The 27,662-nt window shown below is 41.5% G+C and overlaps 1 protein-coding gene and 1 pseudogene across 6 annotated transcripts; one reads left to right on the top strand and one right to left on the bottom strand.

Moving 5' to 3' along the window:
* Positions 1 to 182: 182 nt before the first annotated feature.
* On the bottom strand, positions 183 to 27,365 carry LRRC42 (leucine rich repeat containing 42). 6 transcript variants are annotated; one of them, XM_059689463.1, is made up of 9 exons: positions 27,134 to 27,365; positions 25,510 to 25,542; positions 20,872 to 21,358; positions 8,535 to 8,666; positions 7,233 to 7,351; positions 5,657 to 5,745; positions 5,373 to 5,486; positions 2,009 to 2,093; positions 183 to 682 (listed from the first exon to the last, which is right to left on the bottom strand). In XM_059689463.1, exons 3-9 carry the CDS (start codon positions 21,342 to 21,344, stop codon positions 408 to 410), a joined length of 1,287 nt encoding a protein of 428 aa, XP_059545446.1. In that variant the 5' UTR covers positions 21,345 to 21,358; positions 25,510 to 25,542; positions 27,134 to 27,365; the 3' UTR covers positions 183 to 407. The 6 variants fall into 6 exon arrangements, with proteins under 6 accessions (XP_059545446.1, XP_059545444.1, XP_059545443.1 ...); XM_059689461.1 differs by having other exon boundaries at positions 25,510 to 25,570; XM_059689460.1 differs by lacking the exon at positions 25,510 to 25,542 and having other exon boundaries at positions 27,134 to 27,364.
* Positions 14,564 to 17,560, top strand: LOC132229491 (protein FRG1-like; annotated as a pseudogene).
* Positions 27,366 to 27,662: the final 297 nt, after the last annotated feature.

A 27,662-nucleotide genomic window follows, 5' to 3' on the forward strand; every position in this document is an offset into this window, starting at 1 on the left:
CCCCCCAACCCACACCCAGTGCACGAATTTTGTGCACCGGGCCCCTAGTATATATATATTATTGGCTGGGCCACATTGGGGTGGCAACAAATCAAGCTAAGCTGCCTTGTTATTTTAGATGGCTTTTCATCCCAAACCAGTATTATTTCCTGTGGCTCCAGTCCATATTTCATAAGCAGAACTTAAGGAGAGCAAAAACGTTTATTTGAAAAAATTACTATGTATTGAAAATATACATTAGAAATTATTACATACTTCCATAGCATTCCCCTCCCCCACCACAAAAGTAGAAATATCTGCTTGCTATGCTAATGTCAAAGGTAAATTCAAACAAAGAGGAAAACATCAGCCCCTTTCCTCATACATTAGAGATGGGGCGGGTGGGGAGGTCAACTTTTATCTGCCAATCAATAGGAGTTTAACAAGTCCCAGTCTTCCACAGCAAGACACACATATTTCTGCTTTGAAGACTGTGAAGAGTTACTCTGTTCCTTTTCTGGCTCCTCAAAACCTCTCTTCTTGCTCTTCTTTGACTCCTGGCTTGAGACAGCTTCGAGTTTCAATAATGGCCCATGGCAGTCTGGGGCTTTCTCTCTATAGAACTGGAGTTTCTCAGAAGAGTTCATGTGCGTGTCTGCTAGGGGACACTTCCCTGGGGTTTCTGTTTGAGCCCGCTTCCCATCTGTAAGAGTGACAAAAGGAAGGGTGATGAGTTTACTACGCTGGCATGCTAATGCCTGCCTAGGTCTAGAAAGATGATCCAAAGAAAACAACATAGGTCCAAACAAGGAGATGTTTGCATTAATTTTATTCCCTTTTGAGTGCCCTATAAAGTAACAGTGGTATATGCACTAGCACAGGTTGAAGGCGTGTACACTGCCACTTCCTGGATAAGAGACCTTGGGCAAGTGACTTGAGGATCAGTTTTCTCATCTTTGTAGGGATATAAAACCTATGTCATAAGGGTGATATAAAGATAAATGAAGTAATGTACATAGAGTGCTCAGCACAAGGCTTGGCACAGAGTAAAAGCTAAAAAATATTAGCTATTACTATTAAAAATCAGGACTTGACTGTCTTCCAAGAGCCAAATTTATGGCACAACTCTAGCAAATGATATGACATTACGTATTTCTTTTTTGGCATATCCTAGCTTCTTGTTTTGTTACCTTTATTTTCCCTTCACTTCGATATTATCACTTAGCCTCATTTTTAAAAGTTATGTTGAAATATACATAAATAAATTCACCATTTTAACCATTTTTAGGTTTACAGTGTGTGGCATTAAGTGCATTCACATTGCTGTGCTACCACGACCACCATCTAACACTGAACTGTTTCATTTTGCAAAACTGAAACTCCATACCTATTTAAACAGTAACTCCCTAATACCCCTCTCCAGTCCCTGACAACCACTCTTCCACTCTGTCTCTATGAACTTGACTATTCTAAAAGCCTCATATAGAAAGAATCACACAATATTTGTCTTTTTCTGATTGGCTTATTTCACTTACCATAATGTCTTCATGTTATAGCATGTGTTAAAATTTCCTTCTCTTTTAAGGCTTATTATAATATTCCACTGTAGGTAAATAATACATTTTGTTTATCCATTAATCTATTGATGAACACTTGAGTTGCTTCTACCTTTTGGCTACATTTAATTCCTTTTGAATCTCTGTAATCCCTCTATGCAAATCATTTTTGGAACAAGATGGGATATAAATACATACATACATTTAATAAGCTATTTTCCTTGTACTGGTGTTCAAAGTGTACTCTAAACCAGCGGTTGCCAACCTTTTGGACCTCACGGACCACCAGTGGTCCGCGGACCACCACTGGCGACTGCTGCTCTAAACTATTTGAGAGCACAAGTCTTGGTGATCTAATTAAGTTGGCACTATCACAATTAATTTTCCCATTGTGTGAAAACAAGTTAACTGCTTTAAGGGTGCAAAAAACCTAAGGGCGAAAAGGGAATTCCAAAGAAAAGGGAATCTCTCACAGAAGTGCTGAGCTGCCTTTCGAGGTTCCAAGGCATCTCGTGGCTTCACAGCTTCCGAAGTCACACGCTCCCACTGCAGAACAATCTAAAATGCATTTGGAAAGATTTGAATCTGAACAAAATCTCAAGCTTTTAATCTCAAACCTTCCTTGTTTCCCTTTATTCCCTTTCCATAAACACAAACTCCTGCGGTAATCTTACTTCAGATGATTGGTGATAAGAATAAGAATCAAGTCAAGCCTGGATTTTCTGTTTTAATGCAAGAGCCAGTCAGAATACAAACCTGTTAGATATGTGTATTTGCATGACTCAGGAAAAATCCACAATGCTCACTCCCTCTTTTCATCTCTATTCCAAGCTAGAAATAAATTGCATATCCTTAAACTAAATACTAAAATTTGAAACCTTAGTCATTACTATTCACACATTTCTAGTCTCACCCTCATGCCTTAAAATACATCAGTATAACTCAAAACTCTTGTGTGTAAAATGCCCACATTTCCATATTCTCAAGACACTTCATGATCAGCTGCCATTTTTAAAACCATTACAAATGTATTTTTATTATAAGCTACTACAAATTCTTTTGGAAATCTGGCCAAGTATAAACTTTATATAAATAAATGATTATTTCACCTATACCATGAATAACAAGAACTAAACTTAATACTTTTCTTGGTATGCAATGAAATGATCATAAAGAAAAACATTTTCAGGACACAGAGGCAGTATGACACAGTTTAAGAATACAATTCCAGAGTTAGCACTACTACTTACTAGCCAGGGGGCCCTTGGCAAGTGATTTAATTTCTGATCTCAATTTCTTCATCTGTTAAATGAGATAACATACATGAAGGGTCTGGCACACAAAAAGCACTCAATAAATATCAGTTGTCAACCCTTCTATGATATTTTCCTGATTATGGGAAATGTGGACAGATCTAAGAGAATGCCAAGATGGATGGGCTGAATCCGGTGACTCAGTGGGCAACTGGGAAAACAGCACTCTCACTAAGAAATAAGCAGGTCAATAAGAAGAGTTTGGGGACAGGGAAGAAGAAAATGAGTCAGGTTCTGGACAAGCTGGATTTGAGGTGCCAGGTAGAGATTTATGGATGAAATGTAGGAATGGGTCAAGTGTGTGAGAGAAGGTGGAATCATCCCCACGGGACAGTTATGATCACCAGGAGAGTGAGTGGAGGTATCCGAGAAGAGAAGAGGTATCAGCAAGAGCTAGAGGCAGAAATGACAAAGTTAGGGGAGAGCTAGGAGAAAGGTCATGAGAGAAAAAGCTAAGCAGAAAAGCTAAGGCAGGTGAAAATGAGCTCACCTGCTACCTTTAAGAGAACAGTAGAAGATGGAGGCCAGACCTAGATCACAAAGGATTAAGAACTGAGGAGACAGAAAGGAGGTGGGAGAGATAATAGAAAACAATCCACAGTTCTGCTGGGGAATGAGGAACATATTAGAGTAAGAGTAGCTCAAGTATGCTTATACACAGAAAGAAAACAGCCAACACAGGTTGAGACTGAAGATGCAGTGGTGGGGCAGTAGAGGGAAATAATTATTAGTAAAATATCACAGAGGAAGCTGGTGATTGTAAGGAATGGAACTGAAAGATAAAAAGGAAAAACTAAAGGCTTATCAGTGGAATAAAAGTGGCATCCTTATTCCCCTTAGACAGGAGGAAAGTAGAATATGGTTGAAGAAATGGAGAAAATTTAAGACAGAGATAGGGAAGGAAGGGGACTCCTGTCAGATAGCCTCATTTTTTCCGTGTCACCTGCTGAGAATGAAGCAGGAGCAGCCCAGAGTCAGCCTGAAACAGTTTTAATAAGGGATCAACAAGAGACAGACAAAGCTGTGCAGCCAAGCCACAGGGGCCAGGCTGAGGTTGCATGGCATGAAGCCGCAGAGTCCAATTTGCTTACTTCCAGGCCAGGCTGCTAGGTATTTTACTTTATTTTACTTCACCCTTACCAAGCTCTGCAAGAGAGATCCTGGTTTCTGCATTTTACAGATGAAGAAACAGAGACTCAAAGTTGCCTTGTCATATCGCTACTGGCTTGTCAAGCCAGGACCCTAAATCCAGGTATCTTTGACTCCATAGCCTATGCTCTTTCCACCATGACAACCTGCTACCAAACTATCTCAAGCCTTTACATGACCATCCCACACCTACCTGCCCCAAGTCCACTACTGGCCAAGTCTAGGATTAATCCAGTGCTACAATTGTGTTTGGCAATGCACTATGATAATTATTTCAGCATGCATTTTCTAGACCAACTTCAAAGTGCTTCTGAAATACAGACTCACCAGCAACCCCTTCCCTGTTGACCTATAGCAGCGAATCTCAACCTGTGGGTCGCGACCCCTTTGGCGGTCAAACGACCCTTTCACAGGGGTCGCCTAAGACCATCCTGCATATCAGATTCATTTACATTACGATTCATAACAGTAGCAACATTACAGTTATGAAGTAGCAATGAAATAATTTTATGGTTGGGTCACAACATGAGGAACTGTATTTAAAGGGCCAGAAGGTTGAGAACCACTGACCTATAGGGAGGTGATACTACAATCAGACAGTTGGGATAGGTCCACCATCATGTGTGATAGTTTGAGCCAAGGAGGAATCTAGAACAAAACAGTTTGGGAGCCCCCTGGGCCTCCACACCAAGTAACATTGGCTTAAAGTGTTTGAAGGAGAAAGGCACCAACCACAGGCAGGCAGGCATCTACTGGTGCTGTATACTTGGTTACCTCTGACTTCCTACTTAAGCCTGTACTTGACCAAGTTGGGGGAGACCATCAAGAAGACAAGACTGAGTCAAAGTAAAGTTCAACCAAGAAGATAAAAACGGGAACAGTCAGTGAGAGGAGGACAAAAAAGACCGTTCCTCACTAAGGCTCTGAGATGTAAGAAATGTGCCCCAAGAGGAGGAGTCAGGTTTGAATCGTTCTTAGTGTGACTTACTCTCCTTCTAGACTGCTAAGAGAATCTGTCCTTCTGAAGCTGGGCCATACTGCTTTTTTCATTAGCAGGGCAGAATTCACTTATTTTCGGAATGTTTGTAAGATGACATTTCCTCCTAGGTCCAATAAGGATAAGGCACAATCTAGTGACTAGAGCATGAGATTTACGGACTAGCATCTAATGCCTTTCCTTAAGTAGCTGGGTCAGTTACAAGCCATCAGTATCTCTGATTTGACAGAAAGATGACAATTCAGCCAAGAAGTACCAAAGGATTAATGTTTGTTCAAAGTGTTGAATAAGACACTTAGAATTAAAATAAAAAGCCGTATTAATTGTGTGTGCGGGGAAGGCGGGGGGGGGGGGGGGGGGGGCGGGGATATACAGTACCTGGTCGGCCCAGCCCTCGGTCTTGCAGTTACTGTGATCAAATTCCTTCAGAGGCACTTTAGAGTGGACAAGGCCTATGTGGGTCTGGAGCTTGTGTTTGACAGCTTTGATGTCCTAGTAGGGAAAGACAGAACAGGAAGCCCACACATCTGGCCAATTAGTACTAGTTTTCAGTAGGAAAGAAGCACCATAATAAATACCAGCCTTTTCTAAACTCCAATTAACAGAAGCAAAATATCAAATTGTGAGTGTGAAAAAATAAGAGAAGGGAGTAAAAGTCCTACCTTGAGCCCTGTCCCAGAGATATCTAAGCAGTTTAGTTTTCTAAAAGAAAAGAGGTATCCAATTCCTGCATCTGTGATCTCAGGGTTACCTAGATGTCAAAAACAGGTAGTATTCAGTTACAGTTTACTGCCAAAATGCCAACAGTAAGGTCAGAAAAAAGGCCACACAATGATAAAATATTGAGTGAACAAACTTTTCAGAATAAATAAAATATAGGAATCTTATCTTTATTCTATCTATAATATGAAGGAGTCACACACCAGATGATCCTTAAGATCCTTTATAGCTCTAACTTTTTAGGAGATGGGGGTTTAGCAGAAAAAAAAATGAACCAGGTAATTATCCCAAAGGGTTTAATTTACAACCATATGGAAACAACATACATAAACATGCATTAAAATAGTTCGTCAGACTTTGTTCATGGCTGTTTCACTTCCAAAGTAAAAAGATTTGTTTTAAGAAGACTTTCAAAGGCACTTTGACACAGAGATTATTATTACTCTTACTAATTTGCTTTTTTTCCCAAAGCCTTTCTTACATATTACTTTCTCACATCAGAGTCCTATATTTAGCACTGAGCTCTTAAGGGCATAAGCACAATTCCTGGCACATTGTAGATGCTCAAAAAGTATTTGTTGAATGAATACACTTTCGTGGGAGGAAGGCAGGACATTCATTATTATCTTCATGTTACAGAAGTCAAAACCAAGGCTCAGAGAGGTTAAATAACTTGTCTAAGGGCACACAGCCGCTAATAAGAGTAGCAGAGCAAGGAGTGTCCTCTGACCTCAAACCCTGCTCCTTCTATTTTTCTGACACCATACTATCCTGCCATACATTCAAAGGATGCTCAGTTAAATTGTAAATGATCCCTATCAACTTTCTACCACTGGTGTCAGTATCTGGATAACCCTGAGTAAGTTATTGCAATTGTGGATTCATTCAGATTTTCATCAAGCAAATACTGATTTAAAAAAAACAACAAAAAATTTTACCCTGGCTGGTTTTTCTCAGTAGTTAGAGCATCAGCCTGCAGAATGAAAGGTCAAGGGCAAGTACCTTGAATGCAGCTCCCCAGCCCAGGTAGGGGCACATGTGGGAGGCAACCGATTGATGTGTCTCTCTCATGTCAATGTTTCTCTCTCTCTCTCTCTCTCTCTTTCCCTCCTTTCCTTCCTTTAACTCTAAAAACCAGTGGAAAAAATATCCTCAGGTGAGGATTAACAACAAAAAAAAGGACCTAGATGAGAGATTATGAGTCAGCAACTCAAAGAAAGTAAAGATAAACCAAATAGATGCTACGAATATGATGAAAGGCTGCCTTGTCTGTACACAGTGAGTGGCATGGATGAATCTATATGAGCTTTTCCTACTTGTAAAGAGGTGCCAACATGCCAGGAGAGGTATTTAGCCACAAGTCAAGAGCCTCTGGCTTTAGTCCTGCTCTATCACTAACTTGCTGTGGCACCTAGCAAAGTCCCCTCAATTTATCACTTCTAAAATGAAGGGAAGAACTAGATGATTTCTAAGGCCATCTTTCAACATTAGTAATCTATAATTTCTAATAAAACTTACAAGATAAGTCTAATAATGTTAGATTTTCAAGGCCTCTTTTCATCACTCGAACTGGTGCTGTCATTTTCCGTACCCCGGCATCAGATAAACAATTATCCTTCAAGTGGAGTTGAGTTACACTAGGAAAACAAAGTCCATAAATAAATTATTTAAGAGAGTTTGAGAAAGTCTAGGTATGTAACACACTTTCATAAAAGTTCATTTAAAAATATTAAATATCCTCTACCCCCTGCTATTTCATACTCAATGCATTCAACGAAGCTAAAGATCTTTTGGTGCTATTTCAGTTACTAAGTGAGGGTTAACTTAGGGATCAAAGTGTCATGTAGTATTAATCTCAGATGGCAGAAGGCACTAGAGGTATATGGTGGAATGAGATAAATGGACTTCATTAGGGAGATAAATATACACTTATTAAACACAAAAGCTGCATTCCTGACAAATGCTGTGGGAACCAAAAATACTCTAAATGTCAGAAAAGTCTGCTAAAGAACTCCTTTGAGAATTCTTTTGGCAAAACAAACAATCCTCTAAGTTTAACTAGCTTTATAAATGCAGATTTTCAGATTGAGTTTTTAAGGTATACCTATAACCCAGTCCATCCAGCTAAATTGACACTGGTGTATTAATGTGCTTCAGTGTCCATGCACAACAGGAAACCTGAACTTCTACTAACCTCACACAAAAATACCTTTGCACAGAGCAGTATGTAGATGTCTGTCCTGGGAAGGCCCCAGCAAGTGGGTTAGAGCCAGGTTTGTAACGCTGCTATCCCTCTGGGTGTTTATGAAACCACAAAGAAATCCATTCGGCCTCCTGTGTGCTGGTCAGACTGAGATCAATCTAATTATTTGTGAATGGTATGAACTGGGTGATTTCTTTAAATTATGGTTCTTGAAAAAGATGTATTTGGCTGTCTTTAATAGTTGACTTTTTAAATAATTTATAGTTCATTGGTAGTTAAAATAGAAAATGATGACTTTGGAAAATTGTATGATTTCTCATCTCTTGCTAGATAAAACTAGGACTAGACAAATAAAGGAAAAAAATAATTTTTCAGCCCAGGTAGCTTCAAGTACTACATGTTAAAGGTTATTTAGAAAAATGAAATAACTGACTTACTTTCATAAGATTTATCTAATCTATATTGCTCCTATCAAGTAAATGGAAATTGAAAAAGTTTACGAAAAAACTTAGCAAATAAACAGACTTGGGAGGTAATCGGTATTCTTGAAGATGATCCTCTTGGATGATCCTTTTTAAAAAATAATAAAACAATTCATCTGCAAATGGTGGTAATACCTAGATAGGGCCTCATTGGTGAGATGTTCTAGGAGTTCATGTTCATCTCCAAGCTTGCAACAGGAAAGATCCAGGCAGGTCAACTCCCGGAAAGACTTAATCTCCTCAAGTTTTTCTGAAATCACCAGATATCTGTGGAGTATGGAGAAGAATCAACAGTTTTTCTTTTCCTTCTTTAAAAACATTACCAAAAAGATGAACAAAAAGAAAAAAAGATTACCAAGAAAAAAAACAAACAAAAAAAGGCAAAATAAAAAAATTATTATTTGTGGCTTTGTGCCGCACAACCAACATTCCATCAGGAAAAAGTACTATGTAATAACCAGACTTCACTGATTACTATGTGGGCACTGGTTGAATTTTTTTCATTAGTAAATACATTGAAAGTCTTTTTACATGACAGTGGAATAAAAACTTTAAGTAAATGAAAGTATATGAGCAAAGACCAGTCAGGAGAAAACATCTTCTTTTTTAGACGACAGACAGACTTTGGTGGTTTGGGGACCTTATCGGAGAATTTCCAAACTGTAGGATACTCAAAATTTTTAATAAATTATTCCTTTAAGGTTGTTTTTTATCTAATGCTCAATATTTAGTGGTTTAAAAACTGGAACAGGGCCAAGAACACTGGGTTCTAATCTTCACATCCAAAGAGATATTTGACAGATCACATTTTATCTTTTCCATGAGTTTAAGTAACTGCCCACTCCACTGTGCCTCTGTTCAGCTAACTTTACTACAAGAAGTATGAGCAGCATGACTACTCACTATAATCTAGATGGTTATTAAGACAAACCTGTGAGCTCAACAGCCAAGTTAATTACACTGGAGTACCTTGCCAGATTGTTATCAGGAAGTATCAGGGAGGTGCCTCCCCTGAAGAGGAAAGGAGATCAAAAAGGCACTCCACATCCCAGGCTCCGGCCTCCACCTCGCTTTCTAGTCCTTCATGAAAAGGGATTAGGTGTGAGTGACAGAGGGAGAGGATCTTAAAAGAACCGGGAAACTAACTTGTGGCAAAAGCATGCCTTTCTGATCCATTTTCCTCATGGATGTCTAGATGTTTCCACAGAGAGATGGATGGCATGCCAGGACGAGTGGGGTTATACTTAGAAGTGTTCACATCTCTATTCTGTCAGCAGGATCATAATTACCACAAACAGGATGAAATAATGACAGTATGAGGGAAGTTAGATCTCTTTTCTACTTCCAACAAAAAATGTACTGAAGCTGTCACTGGCATGACTGCTATGTACAGATGACCTGGGCACTGATACCCCTCTAGGATGCCTCATGACCGAGCTCAGCTGGGTACACAAATGAGCCTTATTTCCTCACGTATTTTAACTGCACTATAAATAAAGCTGCTGTTTCCCATTTTACGATTACAGAGCTGAAGTGGGTAAATGGGAATTTGGGGGACTACTGGCAATCAGAGAAAGAAAAATACACATCCTTTGATCAATTAATCAAAAGATTTTTAGTAATTCTGGAACACATTATCTGAGGACTAACATTGTATAATCTGATTAACAAACATTACAAAAACCAAAGCTAAGAAATCAACATGCAAAACCACAGACCTTACTATAAGTTTATCTAGAACAGCAATTTTCAACCTTTTTTATCTCTTGGCACTCATAAACTAATTGCTAACATTCTGTGGCACACTAAAAAATATATTTTTTTCCCATCTAACAAGAAATTGGTATAACTTTGACTGATTTACAAAAATATAAGAACTAGAAGCCCGGTACATGAAATTCGTGCACTGGGAGTAGGTGTCCCTCAGCCCAGCCTGCACCCTCTCCAATCTGGGACCCCTTGGACATCCCTCTCACAATCCAGGACTGTTGGCTCCCAACTGCTTGCCTGCCTGCCAGCCTGATCACCTCCTAACCACTCCCCTGCCAGCCCAATCGGCGCCTAATCGCTCCCCTGCCGGCCTGGTTGCCCCCAACTGTCCTCCCCTGCTGGCCTGGTCACTCCTAACTGCCCTCCCCTGCTAGCCTGATCACCCACAACTGCCTTCCCCTGCCGGCCATCTTGTGGCTGTGGGCACCGCCATCTTTGAGGGTGTGACAGTTAATTAGCATATTCCCTCCTTATTGGCTCTGGGCGCTGCCATCTTTGAGGGCGAAGCAGTCAATTAGCATATTCCCTTCTTTTTTTTCTTTTTTTTTCAAATATATTTTATTGATTTTTTACAGAGAGGAAGGGAGTGGGATAGTTAGAAACATCGATGAGAGAGAAACATCGACCAGCTGCCTCCTTCACACCTCCCACTGGGGATGTGCCTGCAACCAAGGTACATGCCCTTGACCGGAATTGAACCTGGGACCCTTCAGTCCGCAGGCCAACGCTCTATCCACTGAGCCAAACCGGTTTGCAGCATATTCCCTTCTTATTGGCTGTGGGAGCTGCCATCTTTGAGGGCGGGGCAGTCAACTAGCATATTCCCTCCTTATTGGCTGTGGGCACCACCATCTTTGTGACAGCATGAGGGTCAATTACCATATTCCCTCTTTATTAGATAGGATAGTTATTACTTACCCTTTTGCTCCAAAGTGACTTTAAAAAATCAGGTGCCTGTATTTGTATATAAGGATTTCTGGTACCAAGAATTAACCAATCAGAAGCAATCTTATTATGTAATGTGACCAATAAGATGCAAATCTATTATATGACCTACATATTTATGGTTCAAGACAGGGTATTCACACTAGAAGGCTATTGTTATGTTGGCTATTGTAATTTTTTTATTTGACAATCGGAGGAAAAAAGAAGTCAGTGCTATTGACTAAATAGTCAAGGAGTGCATATTTTAAAAATTCTTGCGGCACACTGGTTGAAAAATCACTGATCTAGAACATAAGTTCTAGGGTCCTGCTCAAAACTACTCTTCCAATTTGCCACTTCAAGAGTTCAGAAGAGCGAGTTGGGCCACCTTCAGCCCCGTGAGAAGGATGCGGTACAGTAGGACCTATGGGTGCGGCTATGGTCAGAAATTAGTCAGGAGAGATTAAAAATGGCAGCAGAGTAGGAGGATGCTGCACAGACATGCTCCCAGGAACAAGCTGGAATTACAACTGAAATACAGAAAGGCTTCCTAAATAATCAATGGAAAACTCACAGGAGAGAACCCCGATACCCAAAGACCGAAGATGGAGACCGCATAGAGACTGGTAGGAGGGGCGAATGGGCTGGCCAGGCACCTACAGAAGGCAACTGAAGTCCCGGAGAGCTATCTTAGCTGTGGAGGGGAGCCACTGAGAACTCTGAGATCTAATATCAAAGCTGAGCTCCTCAGCAGAGAGCACCAAACTGAGGAGGGTACCCACATAGTATCTAGCTGTGAAAAGCAGTGAGGTGCTGTCTGCCAGGGAGTGGCAGCTGAAAGTTCAGGCACCCTCGTAAAGGACCAATGCACAAAAATTCCCTGTGGAGCCACCCACCTTATGCTCTGGCAGAGGGAGGGTGAAGTGGACTGGAGCTATGAGAGCAGAACCCAGGACTGGGGACTTGGGGGATAGAGCTCAGAAGGCAGACACCCCAAGTTTCCTAGGCTGAGTCATTTCCTCACACAGTGGAGGACATCTTTCCCACATAGACATCTGCCTTGCCTGGGGGGAAGACAGATGACACACACTGAGGCCACTTAAGAGATTAAAACTAACAATTAGCCTCCAGGAAGAAGCAACTGCCCACCCTGTTGAAAAAACTCTCTCCACACCTGAGGATGACTGCCTGGGGGCAATTCAAGTCAGAATCCTATTAGTCTGTAGACAGAGACTGTCTCTGGAAGCTTTGCATCTTTGCCTGATCCAATTAGTCAGAAACAGCCTTTAACACTGTCCTGCACTAGAGATTGAGAGGTGTAGAGGATCTACCTAATACATAGTCACAAACCCAAACAGACAACCAAAATTAGGAAACAAAGAAACAACCCCCAAATAAAAGAACTAGGGAATTCTCCAGAAGAAGAGATAAGTTAAGCAGAGATAAGAAATTTATCTGAAACAGAGTTCAGAATAAAGATGTTAAAAATGCTCAACAGTATGAAAAAAGATACAGTAACTATGAAAAAAGAACAGTCTGAGATAAAGAATGACAAGACAAAGAACACACTGGAAGGAATACACAGCAGATTAGGGGAAGCTGAGGATCAAATCGGTGGATTACCAGACAGAGTTGAAAATATCACTCAATTAGAGAACCAAAAAGAAAAAACAATTAAAAAACAGAGACAGCTTAAGGGAGCTGTGGGACAATGTGAAACGTAACAATTTAGAATAGTAGGTGTGCTAGAAGAGGCAGAAAGGGAGAAAGGAATAGAGGTGTTTGAAAAAATAATGGTAGAAAACTTCCCTAACCTAGTAAAGGGAAAAGTCACACAAGTTCCAGAGGCACAGAGAACCCCAAGCAAGAAGAACCCAAACAGACCCATTCCCAGACACATCATAATTAAAATGCCAAAAATTAAAGACAAAGAGAGAATCTTAAAGACAGCAAGAGAAAAGAAAACTGTTACCTACAAAGGAGTTCCCATAAGGCTGACACCTGATTTCTTATCAGAAACTCTACAGGCTAGAAGAGAATGGCATAAAGTACTCAAGGTAATGGAAAGCAAGGATCTGAGACCAAAATTACCAAATCCAGCAAGGCTGTCATTCAAAATATGGTCAAATAAAGAGCTTCCCAGACAAAAATAAGGCTAAAGGAGTTTATCACCACCAAGCCAGCATTACAAGAAATGCTAAAGGGATTGCTGTAAAGAAGAGAGAGAAAAACCTAGCCATACAGAATTAAAATGACTATAAATAAGTACCTCTCAATAATAACCCTAACTGTAAATGGATTAAATGCTCTAATCAAAAGGTGTAGGATAGCTGAATGGATACAAAAACATGGCCCAACTATATGCTGTCTACAAGAGACCCACCTCAAAACAAAAGACACACATTGCCGAAACCGGTTTGGCTCAGTGGATAGAGCGTCGGCCTGTGGACTGAAAGGTCCCAGGTTCGATTCCGGTCAAGGGCATGTACCTGGGTTGCGGGCATATCCCCAGTAGGAGATGTGCAGGAGGCAGCTGATCGATGTTTCTCTCTCATCGATGTTTCTAACTATCTCTCTCCCTTCCTCTCTGTAAAAAAATCAATAAAATATATTTAAAAACAAAAAAAACAAAAGACACACATAGGATGAAAGTGAAGGGATGGAAAAAAATGTTCCATGACAATGGAAAAGAAAAAAAAGATGGAGTAGCAATACTCATATCCGGCAAAACAGACTTTAAAAGCATCATGCTAAGTGAAATAAGCCAGCCGGAGAAAGATAAATATCATATGATCTCACTCATTTGTGGAATATAATGAACAACATAAACAAATGAACAAAAATAGAGACAGAGGGGGGGAAAATTCCAGAATATAACAGAAGTAATCCTGTTATTTGCAAATTGTTAATATTTCCTACAACTTTCATTATATCATACTATGTTAGTACAGTTTTGGTAATATTATACTTAAAATTCTTTTTTTCTTGAAATGTTTATTGCATGTAATATACGTAAGATCATTTTTTGAATAACTGGCATTTATTGCATATAACATTATATTTAAGATCGTTTTTCTTGAAATATTAAGATTTACTGCATGTAACATTATTACATTTAAAATAATTTCTCTTGAAATAAAAAAACGGAAAAGAAAAAAAAAGAAATTTGAAAAAAGAAAAAAAATTAGTCAGAAGAGTTTGGAACATGGAGAGTTAGCAAGCTACTGGGCATAGTTCAATCAGTTTTTTCTATCCCTTAGTATTGGTAGGCATTGGAGCGAATTGGGCAGGAGGGGTAGGATTAGGAACACTTGACAAGAACAACAAAAATACAAGATTTTATGAAGAAAAAATATATAAAGTTTTTGAAAGATATAAATGAGGGCTTGAATAAATAGAGAACTACACCATGATCATGGAAAGACTGAGTATGGTTAAGATGCGTGAAAAAGAGAAGCGTCACCAGAACCATGGCCAAATAATCCTACGTCAAGTCCACCAAACTTGTGCTGAAGGGAACCAAGGCCAAGAGTAAGAAGAAAAAGAGCAAAGAGAAGAAGAGAAAAAGAGATGATGAAGAAACCCAACTTGATATTGTTGGGATCTGGTGGACAGTAACAAACTTTGGTGAAATTTCAGGAACCATAGCTACTGAAATGGATAAGGGAACCTACATACAATGGACTTTTTACACTGGGAATTCCACATAAAGAAGTGGATGAAGACCCTAGTCCCCGGAGCAGTTTATAGCTGTCAAACTGACTGATTCCGGAAGTGCCCTAAAATCTGGCTATGGAAAATACCTTGGTATAAATTCAGATGGACTTCTTGTTGGGCGTTCAGATGCTATTGGACCAAGAGAACAATGGGAACCAGTCTTTCAAGATGGGAAAATGGCTTTATTGGCCTCAAATAGCTGCTTTATCAGATGCAATGAAGCAGGCAATACAGAAGCAAAAAGTAAAACCGCAGGAGAAGAAATGATAAAGATTAGATCCTGTGCTGAAAGAGAAACTAAGAAAAAAGATGACATCCCAGAGGAAGACAAAGGAAATGTTAAACAGTGTGAAATCAATTATGTAAAGAAATTTCAGAGCTTCCAAGACTGCCGGGAGCCGGTCCATCCTGCTGTTTCAAGGGACCTGGCATATATGGCATACGGTTCTTAATATGTTAGCTCACCTTCTTGGTGCTGTGTTTTAACCAAAGTCACCTCTCCGAGAAAGGTTGAATCCCCAGGTAGGGATTTTCCCCTGAAGTTAGGGAGGGAATAAAACCCCTCAACTAAGTGCCAGGCGGGTAATTAATCCCTTTAACTACGAACAATCATGCTTAAACTACATAATCTTTTCTCCCTGGAATGGAGAAAAGAAATGCCCTAACCTTTGTAATAGAGATTGATAGGATTGAATCAACTGGTATAAATACAGTTGTAACAAGACAGAAACACTCAGAACTCAGAACACAGAACTAAGGACACAGGGCTTGGAAGACAGGACCAAGAGAGACAGAGCCTAGGCACAGAACCTACACAGAACATTCTCTAGAGACAGAAGAACTTCGCTGGAGAAAGCATGCCGGAGGATCCTGGAGAGGGACTGGCCTCAGAGCCTAGAGACAGAGCCTAGCGGGAGAACATGGCAAGGGATCCTGGACTGAACCTGACTACAGAAATTGGCAAGAGAACCTGACTAGAACATGGCGACCAAACCTGGCTGGAGAAGTCCCTGTGTCATTCCTTCTTCGCCGACTCCATCCACACCTTTGGGGACCCTTGGACCTGCTGGGGTTGGACCCCGGCATCTGGCGCCCGAACAGGGACCCCTAGGTAAGCGCCCCGCACTCGGGACGGATCGGACTCCACCGTAGGAAGAAGGTGGATAGTCTTCGCCGACTCCGTCCACACCTTTGGGAACCCCTGGAACAGGATTCCCCTAGGTAAGCCCCCCTCCCCCATTGAGAACCCCCACACTCGGGACGGATCAGACTCCACCGTAGGAAGAGGGTGGATAGTCTTCGCCGAATCCGTCCACACCTTTGGGAACCCCTGGAACAGGATTCCCTTAGGTAAGGCCCCCCCCCCCCATTGAGAACCCCACACTCGGGACGGATAGGACTCCACCAGGGTGCTACAGACCCCCCTATAGAGGATAAGTAGGGTAAGAAGGTGGATAGTACAGAACTTAGATTAAGAAGATGTGCCATACTGAGTCTAAAGAAAAAAGACTCCGTATTGATCTTTTAACACATGTGCTTGCTAGCAGAGGAGTTAAGGTTACTCCCAGTCAGATGGAACATTTTATACAAGAAATACGTCCATGCTTTTCTGAGGAAGGAAAGGTGCCGGAAAGGTAAATGTAGAGGCATGGGAGAAGGTAGGCCCAAGGAGCCTTATCCTTAACCCCAATGCAGCCTTTCCACCCCGGGAAAGTGCAGGATTGGCAAGCTCTCCCTGGGGTGATAGATCAGGACTCAGGTAATAGCAGAAAGCGCCAATCCTACTCTTAAAATGGATATAAGAGAGCATTTGAGGTTTTTCTTTTTAATGCTTGCTTTTAAAAAATAAAAAAGGGGGAATTTGCCGGGAGCCGGTCCATCCTGCTGTTTCAAGGGACCTGGCATATATGGCATACGGTTCTTAATATGTTAGCTCACCTTCTTGGTGCTGTGTTTTAACCAAAGTCACCTCTCCGAGAAAGGTTGAATCCCCAGGTAGGGATTTTCCCCTGAAGTTAGGGAGGGAATAAAACCCCTCAACTAAGTGCCAGGCGGGTAATTAATCCCTTTAACTACGAACAATCATGCTTAAACTACATAATCTTTTCTCCCTGGAATGGAGAAAAGAAATGCCCTAACCTTTGTAATAGAGATTGATAGGATTGAATCAACTGGTATAAATACAGTTGTAACAAGACAGAAACACTCAGAACTCAGAACACAGAACTAAGGACACAGGGCTTGGAAGACAGGACCAAGAGAGACAGAGCCTAGGCACAGAACCTACACAGAACATTCTCTAGAGACAGAAGAACTTCGCTGGAGAAAGCATGCCGGAGGATCCTGGAGAGGGACTGGCCTCAGAGCCTAGAGACAGAGCCTAGCGGGAGAACATGGCAAGGGATCCTGGACTGAACCTGACTACAGAAATTGGCAAGAGAACCTGACTAGAACATGGCGACCAAACCTGGCTGGAGAAGTCCCTGTGTCATTCCTTCTTCGCCGACTCCATCCACACCTTTGGGGACCCTTGGACCTGCTGGGGTTGGACCCCGGCACAAGACCAGAAACTTAAAATAAGCAAAGGTGGCAGTAAAATTCTTAAAAAGGCCCAGAAAGATGGATTTTTGCATGAAACACTTCTGGACAGGAGAGCCAAATTGAAAGCTGACAGATACTGCAAATGACCAGGGTTTTTGTCTCTGTGTTTTGTTTGTTTGTTTCTCTGAATAAAATAATCAGTGGAAGTGTTTTTACACAAGAAAAAAAAAAGTTCAGAACAGTGAGTGGAGAAGCAATAGAACAAGCACAGACATATTTTAGCGTCAGATGTACCTGAGTATGGATTCTAACAACTAATTACTTTTGTGATTGTGAGAAAGGTACTTAACCTCTCTGAGCCTCAACTTCTCCAGCTAGAAAATGGGGCTGATAATTACTTCTTTCCAGGATTATTAAGGCCCTTATTAAATGGTAGCTACTAATATTTACTTCAGTTACACAGGGTGATATTTTAAGGAAAACATGCTTGCCTCCATGTGACCACCAGTGGGATTAAAAATCACTGGGGTTTCAACACAGGGAGGACAGCTCTGTAGGGTTGGAACCCAGTTGCAAAGACACTAGCTTCTCCTTCTGGCAGGCAGCTTTGTCACTCAATCCCAAGACAGCAAGCCCTGCACCTACCCAATTATCTTATTTTCAATTATTTCCCAAGCTCTTCCCCTTTGCCTGAACCCTTTTGTGCTGGTAATACCTTTGCTGCTGCCGCTTCAGTCTTGGATTGCAAATGCAAACCCAAATTTCTTGTCCTCTTCCTATTTTTGGGGTGGGGGAATTCAAAAGGAGAAGGGAAGTTTTTTATCACAGTTGGAAATCTTACTCTTATATCTGAAAAGGACAGCAAAGTCTGGAATTAAAATCTGAGCCAAAAGATTGCTAAAAAATGTTTCTTATATTTTTCTGATTATAAAAATAGCACATCCTCCTTGGAGAAAAAATTAAGAAAATATGAAAAATTATAAAGAAAATTAAACATTGGAGGGGTGAGGGCATGAGCGGGGAAGTGGGAGGGCAATGGGGGAATAAGGACACATATGTAATACCTTAATCAATAAAGAAAATAAAGAAAGAAAGAAAATTAAAACCCAGTTTCAATCCCACTATCTAGATTATATTTCAGTGGGTTTCTTTTATCTTTCTATATATGCAATACATATAAAAATTCTTATTTTAAAAAACAAAACTGAGATTATAAATATTTCAATTCTCATTTTTTCATTTAGCATATAATGAGCATTTCACCAGATAATTTTAAATGCTCTTTGAATATTATCTTAACAGTTATATATCATATGAATTTACCATAATTTGCTTAACTAATTTCCTACTGTTGAATAGTCAATTTTCAGGTTTCACTATTACATCTACTACTATAATGAATACTCTTATGTAAAAACATTTGTTCCTATATGCAATTATTATATTAGAAATTAGAACAGATTCTTAGTAAATGGAATTAATGGGCTAGCAAATGTTATGGGTGTTTTTTAAGGCTCTTGATACATATTGCTAAGCTGCTTTTCAGAAATATTACACTAATTTATGCTCTCATTAAACATGAATAAAAGTACTATTCTCATCCAATCTGACCACTGGAACAATAAGCAGACATCACAAATGGATAAAAAGCATTTTCACTATCATGACAAATACTTAGGCCATAATAGTAAGTAGAGGAAAAAACCAGAATACTAGTTGTAGATTAGGTTATATTCCCAAATGTATAAAGATATATATTTGAAAGTGATTACCAAGAATGGTGAGACTATAATTTTTTAATATTACAGTTTTATGTATTTCACAAATAGTATGTATTGCCTTTATAAAATAATTTTAAAATGAGGTATACATCATAATTCTATTTTTCATTGTTCAAAATTTTCTACAATAAACAAATAACTTGGAATAAAAAATAAAGAAGTAAAATGTATTTCAAATGTATGAGCTGCAATGAAATACTGCCTGACTTTTTCATTTAGAAAAGGTAATTTTTTCCTTTCCACTGGCAGCAGCCCCAGGCTCAGCCATGACTGAGATCACAGCACAAAGACAGAGCTTTCATAAGGTGTCTGTACCTCATGAGTCCACAGTTCTGTTTTTTTCCTGCATCTGTCTATGTCTTTTCTTTTTAAAATACAATATTTGGTCTGGGGTAAAAATATTAATTCTATGAGCTGATTAAATAAAGATTGCTTCTTTATTTTCCCAAGCAATATGAGCTTAACTTATGCTTTCTGGAATGACTTTCTCTTTTAGTACATACTTTCTGTTTAGCCTTGTTTTAACTATCATATATTTTTTTAAATTGATTTGAGAAAGAGAGAAAGGGGAAGGGAGGGGGAGAGCGGGAGAGGGGGAGAGGGGGAGAGGGGGAGAGGGGGAGGGAGAGATCGATTTGTTGTTCCACTTATTTATGTGTTCATTGGTTGATTCTTGTATGTGCCCTGACTGGGGATGAAATCCACAACTTGGTGTATCGGAATAATGCTCTAGTCGACTGAGCTACCCAGCCAAGGTCCTAATGATCATATTGACTATGCATCTTAATAGTCAGCTGCCTTTCACATTATCACAAACAAGTTCATACAGTGGTATACTATACAGCTATTTTAAAAATCTGTAAGTATTGATGGTAAATAATTTTCAAAATATGTGAAGCAAGGTACACACAATGTAAGCAATGTGTTGCCATTTGTATGACAAAGGGAACTGTATATGCATGTATATGTACAGAATATCTCTAGAATGATATAAAAGAAATTGATAATAGTAGGGGCCTCTGGAAAGAGGAAAGAGGAGATGAGAGGAAGGCTTATGTTTGCCTTTCTACTTTTTTGTGTTTGTTTTAAATTCTTTTCTGTGTACATTTTTTTCAAGTTTTTAAAAAATTCGTAGATGCTTTGAAAGTCATTTTACATGATGGTAGAATAAAAATTGTAAGTAAAAAGAAGTATATGAGCAAAGGCAAGTTACAAGAAAATATATCTGCTTTGTTAGGAAAAGATAGCCCTTTGTGTTAGTGTTTGGACCTTATTTGAAAATTTTCAAATTTTAGGATACTTGAAATTTTAATCAGTCATTCTTTTCAAGTTTCTTTTCATCTAATGCTCAAGACCTAGTAGTCTGAAAACTGGAACAGGGCGGAGAACTTTGCTTGCTAATGTTCACATCCCCAAAGCATACCAAGAAACAGATCACATCTTGTCTTTGAGATTTTCTCTTACGAGAAAAGTTGATAGAAAAGTATTGTCTACCTAGTGGAGCTGTGGCAATCAACTAATCCTTGTAAAGTGTTTTCAAAATAAAGCTAAGCGTTGTCTGTGAGAGTGAGGGTGGAAGACAGACAGTGATTTTTCTCAAAATGGTGCATCTCTTTGTCTGGAAGTTCCAAACTAAAGTTTTATTTGATGGGGGAAGCCTCCAAGCCTACTAAAGCCTCAGAGCTTGACACAATTAACACACCCAATAAAACATTCAATATCCAAATCAGAATACCCACCTGTTTCTCAAACACAGGGAGCAAAGCACCAGACTTCCATAGGCCTCTGTGAATTTCTGTAAAGCTCTTAGCCCTGCACCAGGCTCTGTGAATTTCTGTCTGGCTTCAGCAGCAGAGAACAGCTTTTCAGCAATCTGCTCAGGAAAGCCAATAAGGGAATCAATGTGATCAACATTGTCGGAGATGAAGCCCAGGACCAAGCTGAAGAGGGATTTGGCCGAGTACCGAAGGTTCCCCTCCCGAGTGTATGTGAAGATGAAATGATCGGTCTTCTCTTTCTGTGCAGTATCATCTTCCCTGTTCATGCAAAGCTCCACAGAAAAGCCTTTGGGAAACAGTCTGAAAGGCCTTGGCTTCTGCAGGCTACTCCTGACGCCATCCAATGCCAGATTGACCATGTGCAGCTGCCCATTCTCTCGCACATAGATGGGCCCTGGGTCCAGGTGGTTTTCTGAGTTGAGGTAGTAAGACATTGCCTTGCTTGCAACTGCAAAAGCAAGGCACAAGGAAAGCAAATCCAATTAAAATGCCATTTGTAACATGTAACTTCATCTTGCTGTGCCCAGAGTTTTATGAGCCTACCAGGCAGGCCCTGTGGCTGGTTTGGGAAAATGAAGCTTACCAGTTGCCTATGAACTTTGGCACTGGAGATTGCTTCTATTGCCTCTACCTGGAATGCCCTTTCCTACCCTCTCCCTTTTCTTGACTATCTGGTGATCTTTATCTTTCAGAATCCAGTTCATACCAGTATGTCATTTTTAAAATTTATCCTCAGGAAGTTTAACGCAGAAGTGGCAAAGAATCATCGACAAAGTAAGTCATGGCAGCAGTTGATATTAGCAAAACAATGGGAAACAACCTAAATGTCCAAAAACAGGAGTGTTATTAAATAAATTATGATACATCCATACCATGGAATGTTATGCAGCCATTACAATTATAAAATTTTTATTGATTTGCAAGTTACAAATAGTACATTTGGAATTTATTATTTCTATTTTTTTAAACTATATATATATATATATATATATATATATATATATATATATATATATATATATAACGAAGACTAGAAATGAAAAATTCCCTTGCTACCATGGTACCTTCCTCACACTTCTTTGTTGTACTTGGCTCACTGCTCTGCTACTGATTTGTTTCTGGGTCTGTGTTCAGCTGGTTTGAGCTCCTTGAGAGGAGGGACCATGTTTAATTCAGCCAGACTTCCTAACAAAGTGCTCTGGCATGTCACAGGCCCTAAGCAGGTATTTGCAGAACTGCAGTTTACTCATTTGCTAAACCTTACATAGACCACAAGCAATAGGGTTTGTATTGGATTTACAAATGAAGACCTCCGTCACAAGAGCTAAATAAAAGCTATTCTAACCCTTGGAAGCATCACTTTTATTAAGATACTTTGCCGAAACCGGTTTGGCTCAGTGGATAGAGCGTTGGCCTGCGGACTGAGGGGTCCTGGGTTGGATTCCGGTCAAGGGCATGTACCTGGGTTGCGGGCACATCCCCAGTGGGGAGTGTGCAGGAGGCAGCTGGTCGATGTTTCTCTCTCATCGATGTTTCTAGCTCTCTATCTTTCTCCCTTCCTCTCTGTAAAAAATCAATAAAATATATTTTAAAAAAAAAGGATACTTTTAGGGCACTTTTGAGGTAAGATGAAATATTAAAAACAGTTGGGTATTGATGTGATCACATGGTTATATTTTGTATGGAAGCACTAACTGGAATAAATACTTGTTTTCCTGAGGAACTGTGAGATTTCCAAAAACACAAGAAATTGCTATGTTAAAGGAAAGTATTTGATTATCATTTCTACAACAACTAGTACACGAAATTGAAAAAGCTGCTATTATCTCTGAAAGACTTTCATTGACTTTTAAAGTGAACCCACCCAGCTTTTTCTGCATCGATGCAGGGCTAGGATGTAGCTATGATGACACTTAAAAGTGTCAGCAAACAAGTCAGTGATCAAAAATGCTGACTCTCTGAAGATCAAACAGTTGATCCTGTTTGTGGGCATCAGTACAATCCATGTTTCTCCCAAGGATAATTATGTGCGTAAAATGCATCAGAAAAGAGGGCCTTGCTTAGGCTAAGAGCCTCACTCTTTTCCTTTTGCTCTACTCTGACTAGGCAATACCACCCACCAGGTAAACTGGCTGGGCTCTTTTCCCACTGGCCTTTGTCCATTTGGCTCCCTTTGGCTGGAATACCCTTCTCTGCTTCCCTGACTTAGCTAATTCCTACTCATCACCACCACCATCCCTCTCCTGGGAAACCTTCCCTAACCCCTGTACCAGTGCCTGTCTGGTTTTTCCCAAAGCACCAATGGCTGCTTCTACATAACACTTAGCACCATGTACTCTGTCTCCTCCCTTACCAATGTTCCCAGAGTTGTGAGCTCTTTGAAGGCAAGTCACTTATTTGATTTGTTTCTCATTCCCAGGCCCAACGTAGCGCCTGGTGCTGAGTAAGCCCTCAACAGATATTTGCTGAGATGAAGAGTGAGACCTCAAAGGGACAGGCTTAGTGCTCTGAGCTTCAGGGCCTGCTGATACTGTTGCTAGGAGCCAGCTCCTCTTCCAGGCAACAGCTGCAGCTCCTCCCCCACTTGCCAGACCCTTCTGCAGGTGGTAGAAGCAAAGCAAATGATGGGAGTATATTGCTACTGGTACTATGAGGGCGGGGGCGGGGGGAGGATCTACAAACCAGAAAAAAACAAAAGCCTCCTATAACAGTGCAGGCTCTTATAACTCATAGTCTTGCTGGTGTTCAGCTTGCTACTAAGGAGATGCCTCACTTATTCTAAGGTCTTCTTCCAGTAGAAGTAAACATCTGGCTCCTTCAACCTCACAGACTTTAATCTTGATGAGGAGATAAAGCAGACCCTTTGGTCTTTATCTCTATGATTGGACATTCAGAGTCCTACTCTACCTGAAGATCAGAAAGTAGACAGCAGGTACAGTCCTAAAAAGAAATGATTTGATTTTAATAGAAAGGCAAATTCAATGGAAGATAATATATTACAATGGCTCAGCACACTGTAAGCTCTTTGACAAAGAAACAGAGTCTGCCCAACTGTACTACCCATAATCTTCACCCCCAATAGTGCCTTCCACAAACTTTGGAGTAGAATGGACAAATGCGGGAATGGAGTAGTTTGTGTGAAAATCAGAAAAGTCTTGATTCTATCCAGCAGGGGGCACGCAAGCTTGGGACAGGAGTAAGGATGTTCACCCAGGCTGCCCCAAATCCTGGCAGCTTCTGCTTCCAGAGATCATTTTCAAAAAAAGGGCATAGTTATGGCTATATTTTACCCTTAAAATACTCATCAAATGCTAGCTGTCTTCCTAAATAATGAAAAGAAATCCAAAATTTCCTAAAGAGTAAACCCGTATCATCTGTCCCAAAACCCCAAGGCCTCTCTATTCTTCAATTATGGCACTTGAGGAACTCATCTTGGTTCAGGGTATCCTGCTGAGCTTTGATTTCTACTACTGAATCTCTGCATCTTGCATTCTCCCAATAAGGAGCTTCCTGAGAATCTGTGAGGCACTATAAAATGATCTAAAAATTACAACCTTTTGTATTTAAACCTTTCAAGATAATAAACCATGAAGGCAAGAGAACTCCACACAAAGCTTCTGTACTTGTTTCTTTTTTCCACCTGGCTGATGTACAGGGTGGTCTATTATGAATGGGTCTCCTCAGGGGACATACCATGGCAAAACCCATAGAAACTGGAAAATTAAAATAATCAGTATCTGTAAGGATAACAATGTCCAGTGTAGATCTGCATTAGCTATCTTTTATATTAGATCAACAGAGTAACAGGGCCAGTCTATTAATTTCCCAGCCTCCTACAGAGAGGCGTTTTTGTAACACATACAACATTGTAGAAAAATATCACAACAGTGCATGTTCTAGCATTTGGCCACCATAAATGAACCAATACCACGCCACATGTCATTTCATCCAATGAGTAAAATATAACCTTGCTACATTAATAACTCAGTTCTCTGCAGCCTCTTTGAATCAGAGGCAAAATAAAAGAACTGATAACTAAACATGATAGTTTTTTTAGAACCTGAAGCCAGTTTACCAAGCAGGAAGCATGAGAATAAGGAAATGCCTTCTTCTCATGTCAAGTGGGGGGGTTGGAGAGTTGGGGGGGTAGGAGGCAACAGGATTATGATCTGAGTCTATGGATATCTAATTTGAAGAGAAAGAGAAGAAAACACCTAACTTTAGTAGGTAAAGTAAGTTAACAACCCCCATCATAATAAATCCTAGGAAAGACTATGATGATAATGATAGTAGGTATGACAGCTACCATTCATGCATCTGCCAGTTGTCAAGCACTACGCTAGGTACTATATTAAATGATCTCATGGAATCTTCAACAATCTTATGAGGTCAAGACTGCCGCCATTTAACAGATGAAGAGGCCCAGAGAAGTAACGTAACTTACTTAAAATACATAACTAATAGGTGACAAAGCCAGCGTTACACCTCAAGGCTGTAATACTCCAAAATTCAAGCTCTTTCCGCTGCATGATGCAGTCTCTCAAGAATAAAAATATGACATAAGGATAAAACAGTATGTTAAAAATTAATCTCACCCACCTGTTTGATTCCTCTGGTATTCACTGGCTCAAGCTGGGAGGATGGAGGGACAGGGAGGAGACTTAAACACACACACACACACACACACACACACACACACACACACACAAAAACAGTGGACATTTGAGGAAAGAGTTGGTGGGAACAGAGCCAGGACAGAGAGCTACACTGAGGCCTCCCTTCTTCCCTCTGCCAGGGCAGAAATGACCCACATCCACACACCAGGAAAACATGTGTCAACTCACGGCTTTCATCCCCAGGCTGCAGACACCCTTGGTTAATTTGAAAATGCAGATTTCTTGAGAAAATTTCCAACATAAAAACCTGAACAGAAACTAGTTCCAAGCCATGAATAAGCAACTAACAATCTTACCTTCACTGTTCTGGGCAGCCACCATTATTCAATGTTCAGTTCCTCTCACTCTTCTTTTCCCCTGTAACTTGCATTTTCCTACCTGCCTTCTCGCCCACACCCTTTCCTCTCCCAAGCTCCCGAGGACAGCACCATACCCTGCTCCCTAGTGTCCTCCAGGCACACACCAACCTCTCCCACATCTGGAGACTTAAAGTTTAGTTTTCCTACCCGCTAACTTTAGAGCTTTTCACACAAAATCCAGTTTCTCCAGGAAAAATCCCAAACCCTCTTTCCTTCACCCACTCTCAGCTCCTCTGCCCACACCTCTGAAACCTTATGGCCTTCTAATCCAGTGGTTCTCAACCTTCCTCATGCCGCGACCCTTTAATACAGTTCCTCATGTTGTGGTGACCCCCAATTTCATTGTTACAAATTGAACACAATTAAAGCATAGTGATTAACCACAAAAACAATATGTAATTATAAAAATGGTCTTAGGCGACCCCTGTGAAAGGGTCGTTCGGCCCCCAGAGGGGTCGCGACCCACAGGTTGAGAACCGCTGCAAAACCCTAATCCTTCCCTGGCCCTTCTGAATTGGGCTCCGGGTTCCCAGACCCAATCCCACCACCACCAACCGGCCTCCCTCTTACTCCCCACGTCATTCCACCCACTCTCACCCCCAGGCACCATCTATTCCGTCCATTACCACCTATCCTTCCCTTCCTCCCCCCTCTGGGATTCCCTCTCCTAGGATCCAAACCTCTCCACCTCTTTTCTTGTCCTGTCTTCAACCTTCAAAATCCCCTTCCTTCAGGCCTCACTGGGCTCAACTTCACAATCCACAGCCCCAACTTCTTTCTTCCCTACCCTCAGGACCCCACCCTTTCTCCTGTTTCAACCTAGATCCTTTCCTCCTTGCACTCCTCAAAGCCCCTTTCCCAGCACTGCAAATCCCCATTTCTCTAAATTCCCACTATGCCCCTCCCCGAATCCACCCCCAAAAAATCCGGTTCCCTTCTCCCACCCCGCCCCGAACCCCGATTCTCACACGCCCCCATACCCAACCGCAGCACCACTACCTCACCCTTAAACCCATCTTCCACACCCCTATATCCTCATCTTCACACCTTTCACCGAGCCACACCCCAACCGCATCCCCCCCCCCCCCGGCCTTCCCCTCCCCCACCAGCCCCTCCCTCACACCTCGCCCCCGCCCCCACTCGCGGCCCAGGGCTCCGTGAGCGGCCCAGCCCGCGGCCGCCACCTACCTGTGCCCCTGCCCGGGGCAGCGAGCTGCAGCTCGTCGGTGGCAGCTCCCTCCTCCCGCGGCGTGGTAGAGCGAGGAAGCGGCTCGGCTCCCGGGGCACAAAGCTCCGGAGGGTGGGACAGAGAAAAGATGGGAGGAGGGAAGGGGCTGGGGGCGACCTAGAGCCGTGGGACCGCGGGGCTGACAGGGGCGAGGGGTAGGCTGGGCAGGGGAGACGCGCGTGCGCGGACCCGGCATGAGGGGCGGGGCCGGGCCGGGCCTGGGGGCGGGGCCGGGCCCTGGGCTGGCGACCTGAGGGCCAAGGGCTCGGAGCGCGGAGAGGTGGGGACTGCGCGTGCGCGCTCGCGCGGGGGCGGGTCCCTGGGGGCTCACAGGCCCTAGGGACGGAGCTGAGCTGGGGATCCGGAGGCCCCGCCTGGGTAAAGGCCCGTGGGCGGTCCAGCGCAGCTCAGCGGGCGAAGTGGAAACGAGCGTGGGGGCGTGGTCTGGGTGGGGCCTGAGGGCGGGGCGGAGTGAGAGAATTGTGCGCG

Source organism: Myotis daubentonii, chromosome 3 (assembly GCF_963259705.1).
Source record: "Myotis daubentonii chromosome 3, mMyoDau2.1, whole genome shotgun sequence".
NCBI lineage: Eukaryota > Metazoa > Chordata > Mammalia > Chiroptera > Vespertilionidae > Myotis > Myotis daubentonii.

Coding starts and splice junctions, on each gene's coding strand:
- LRRC42 (XM_059689459.1), bottom strand. CDS start 25,907: ATGGTGGCTGCCCAGAACAGTGAAG. Junction 7,352..8,534: donor ACCAATGAGGCCCTATCTAG/GTATTACCACCA, acceptor TTGTTTTCCTAG/TGTAACTCAACTCCACTTGA. Junction 683..2,008: donor AAAGGCAGCTCAGCACTTCT/GTGAGAGATTCC, acceptor TCACTCTTACAG/ATGGGAAGCGGGCTCAAACA.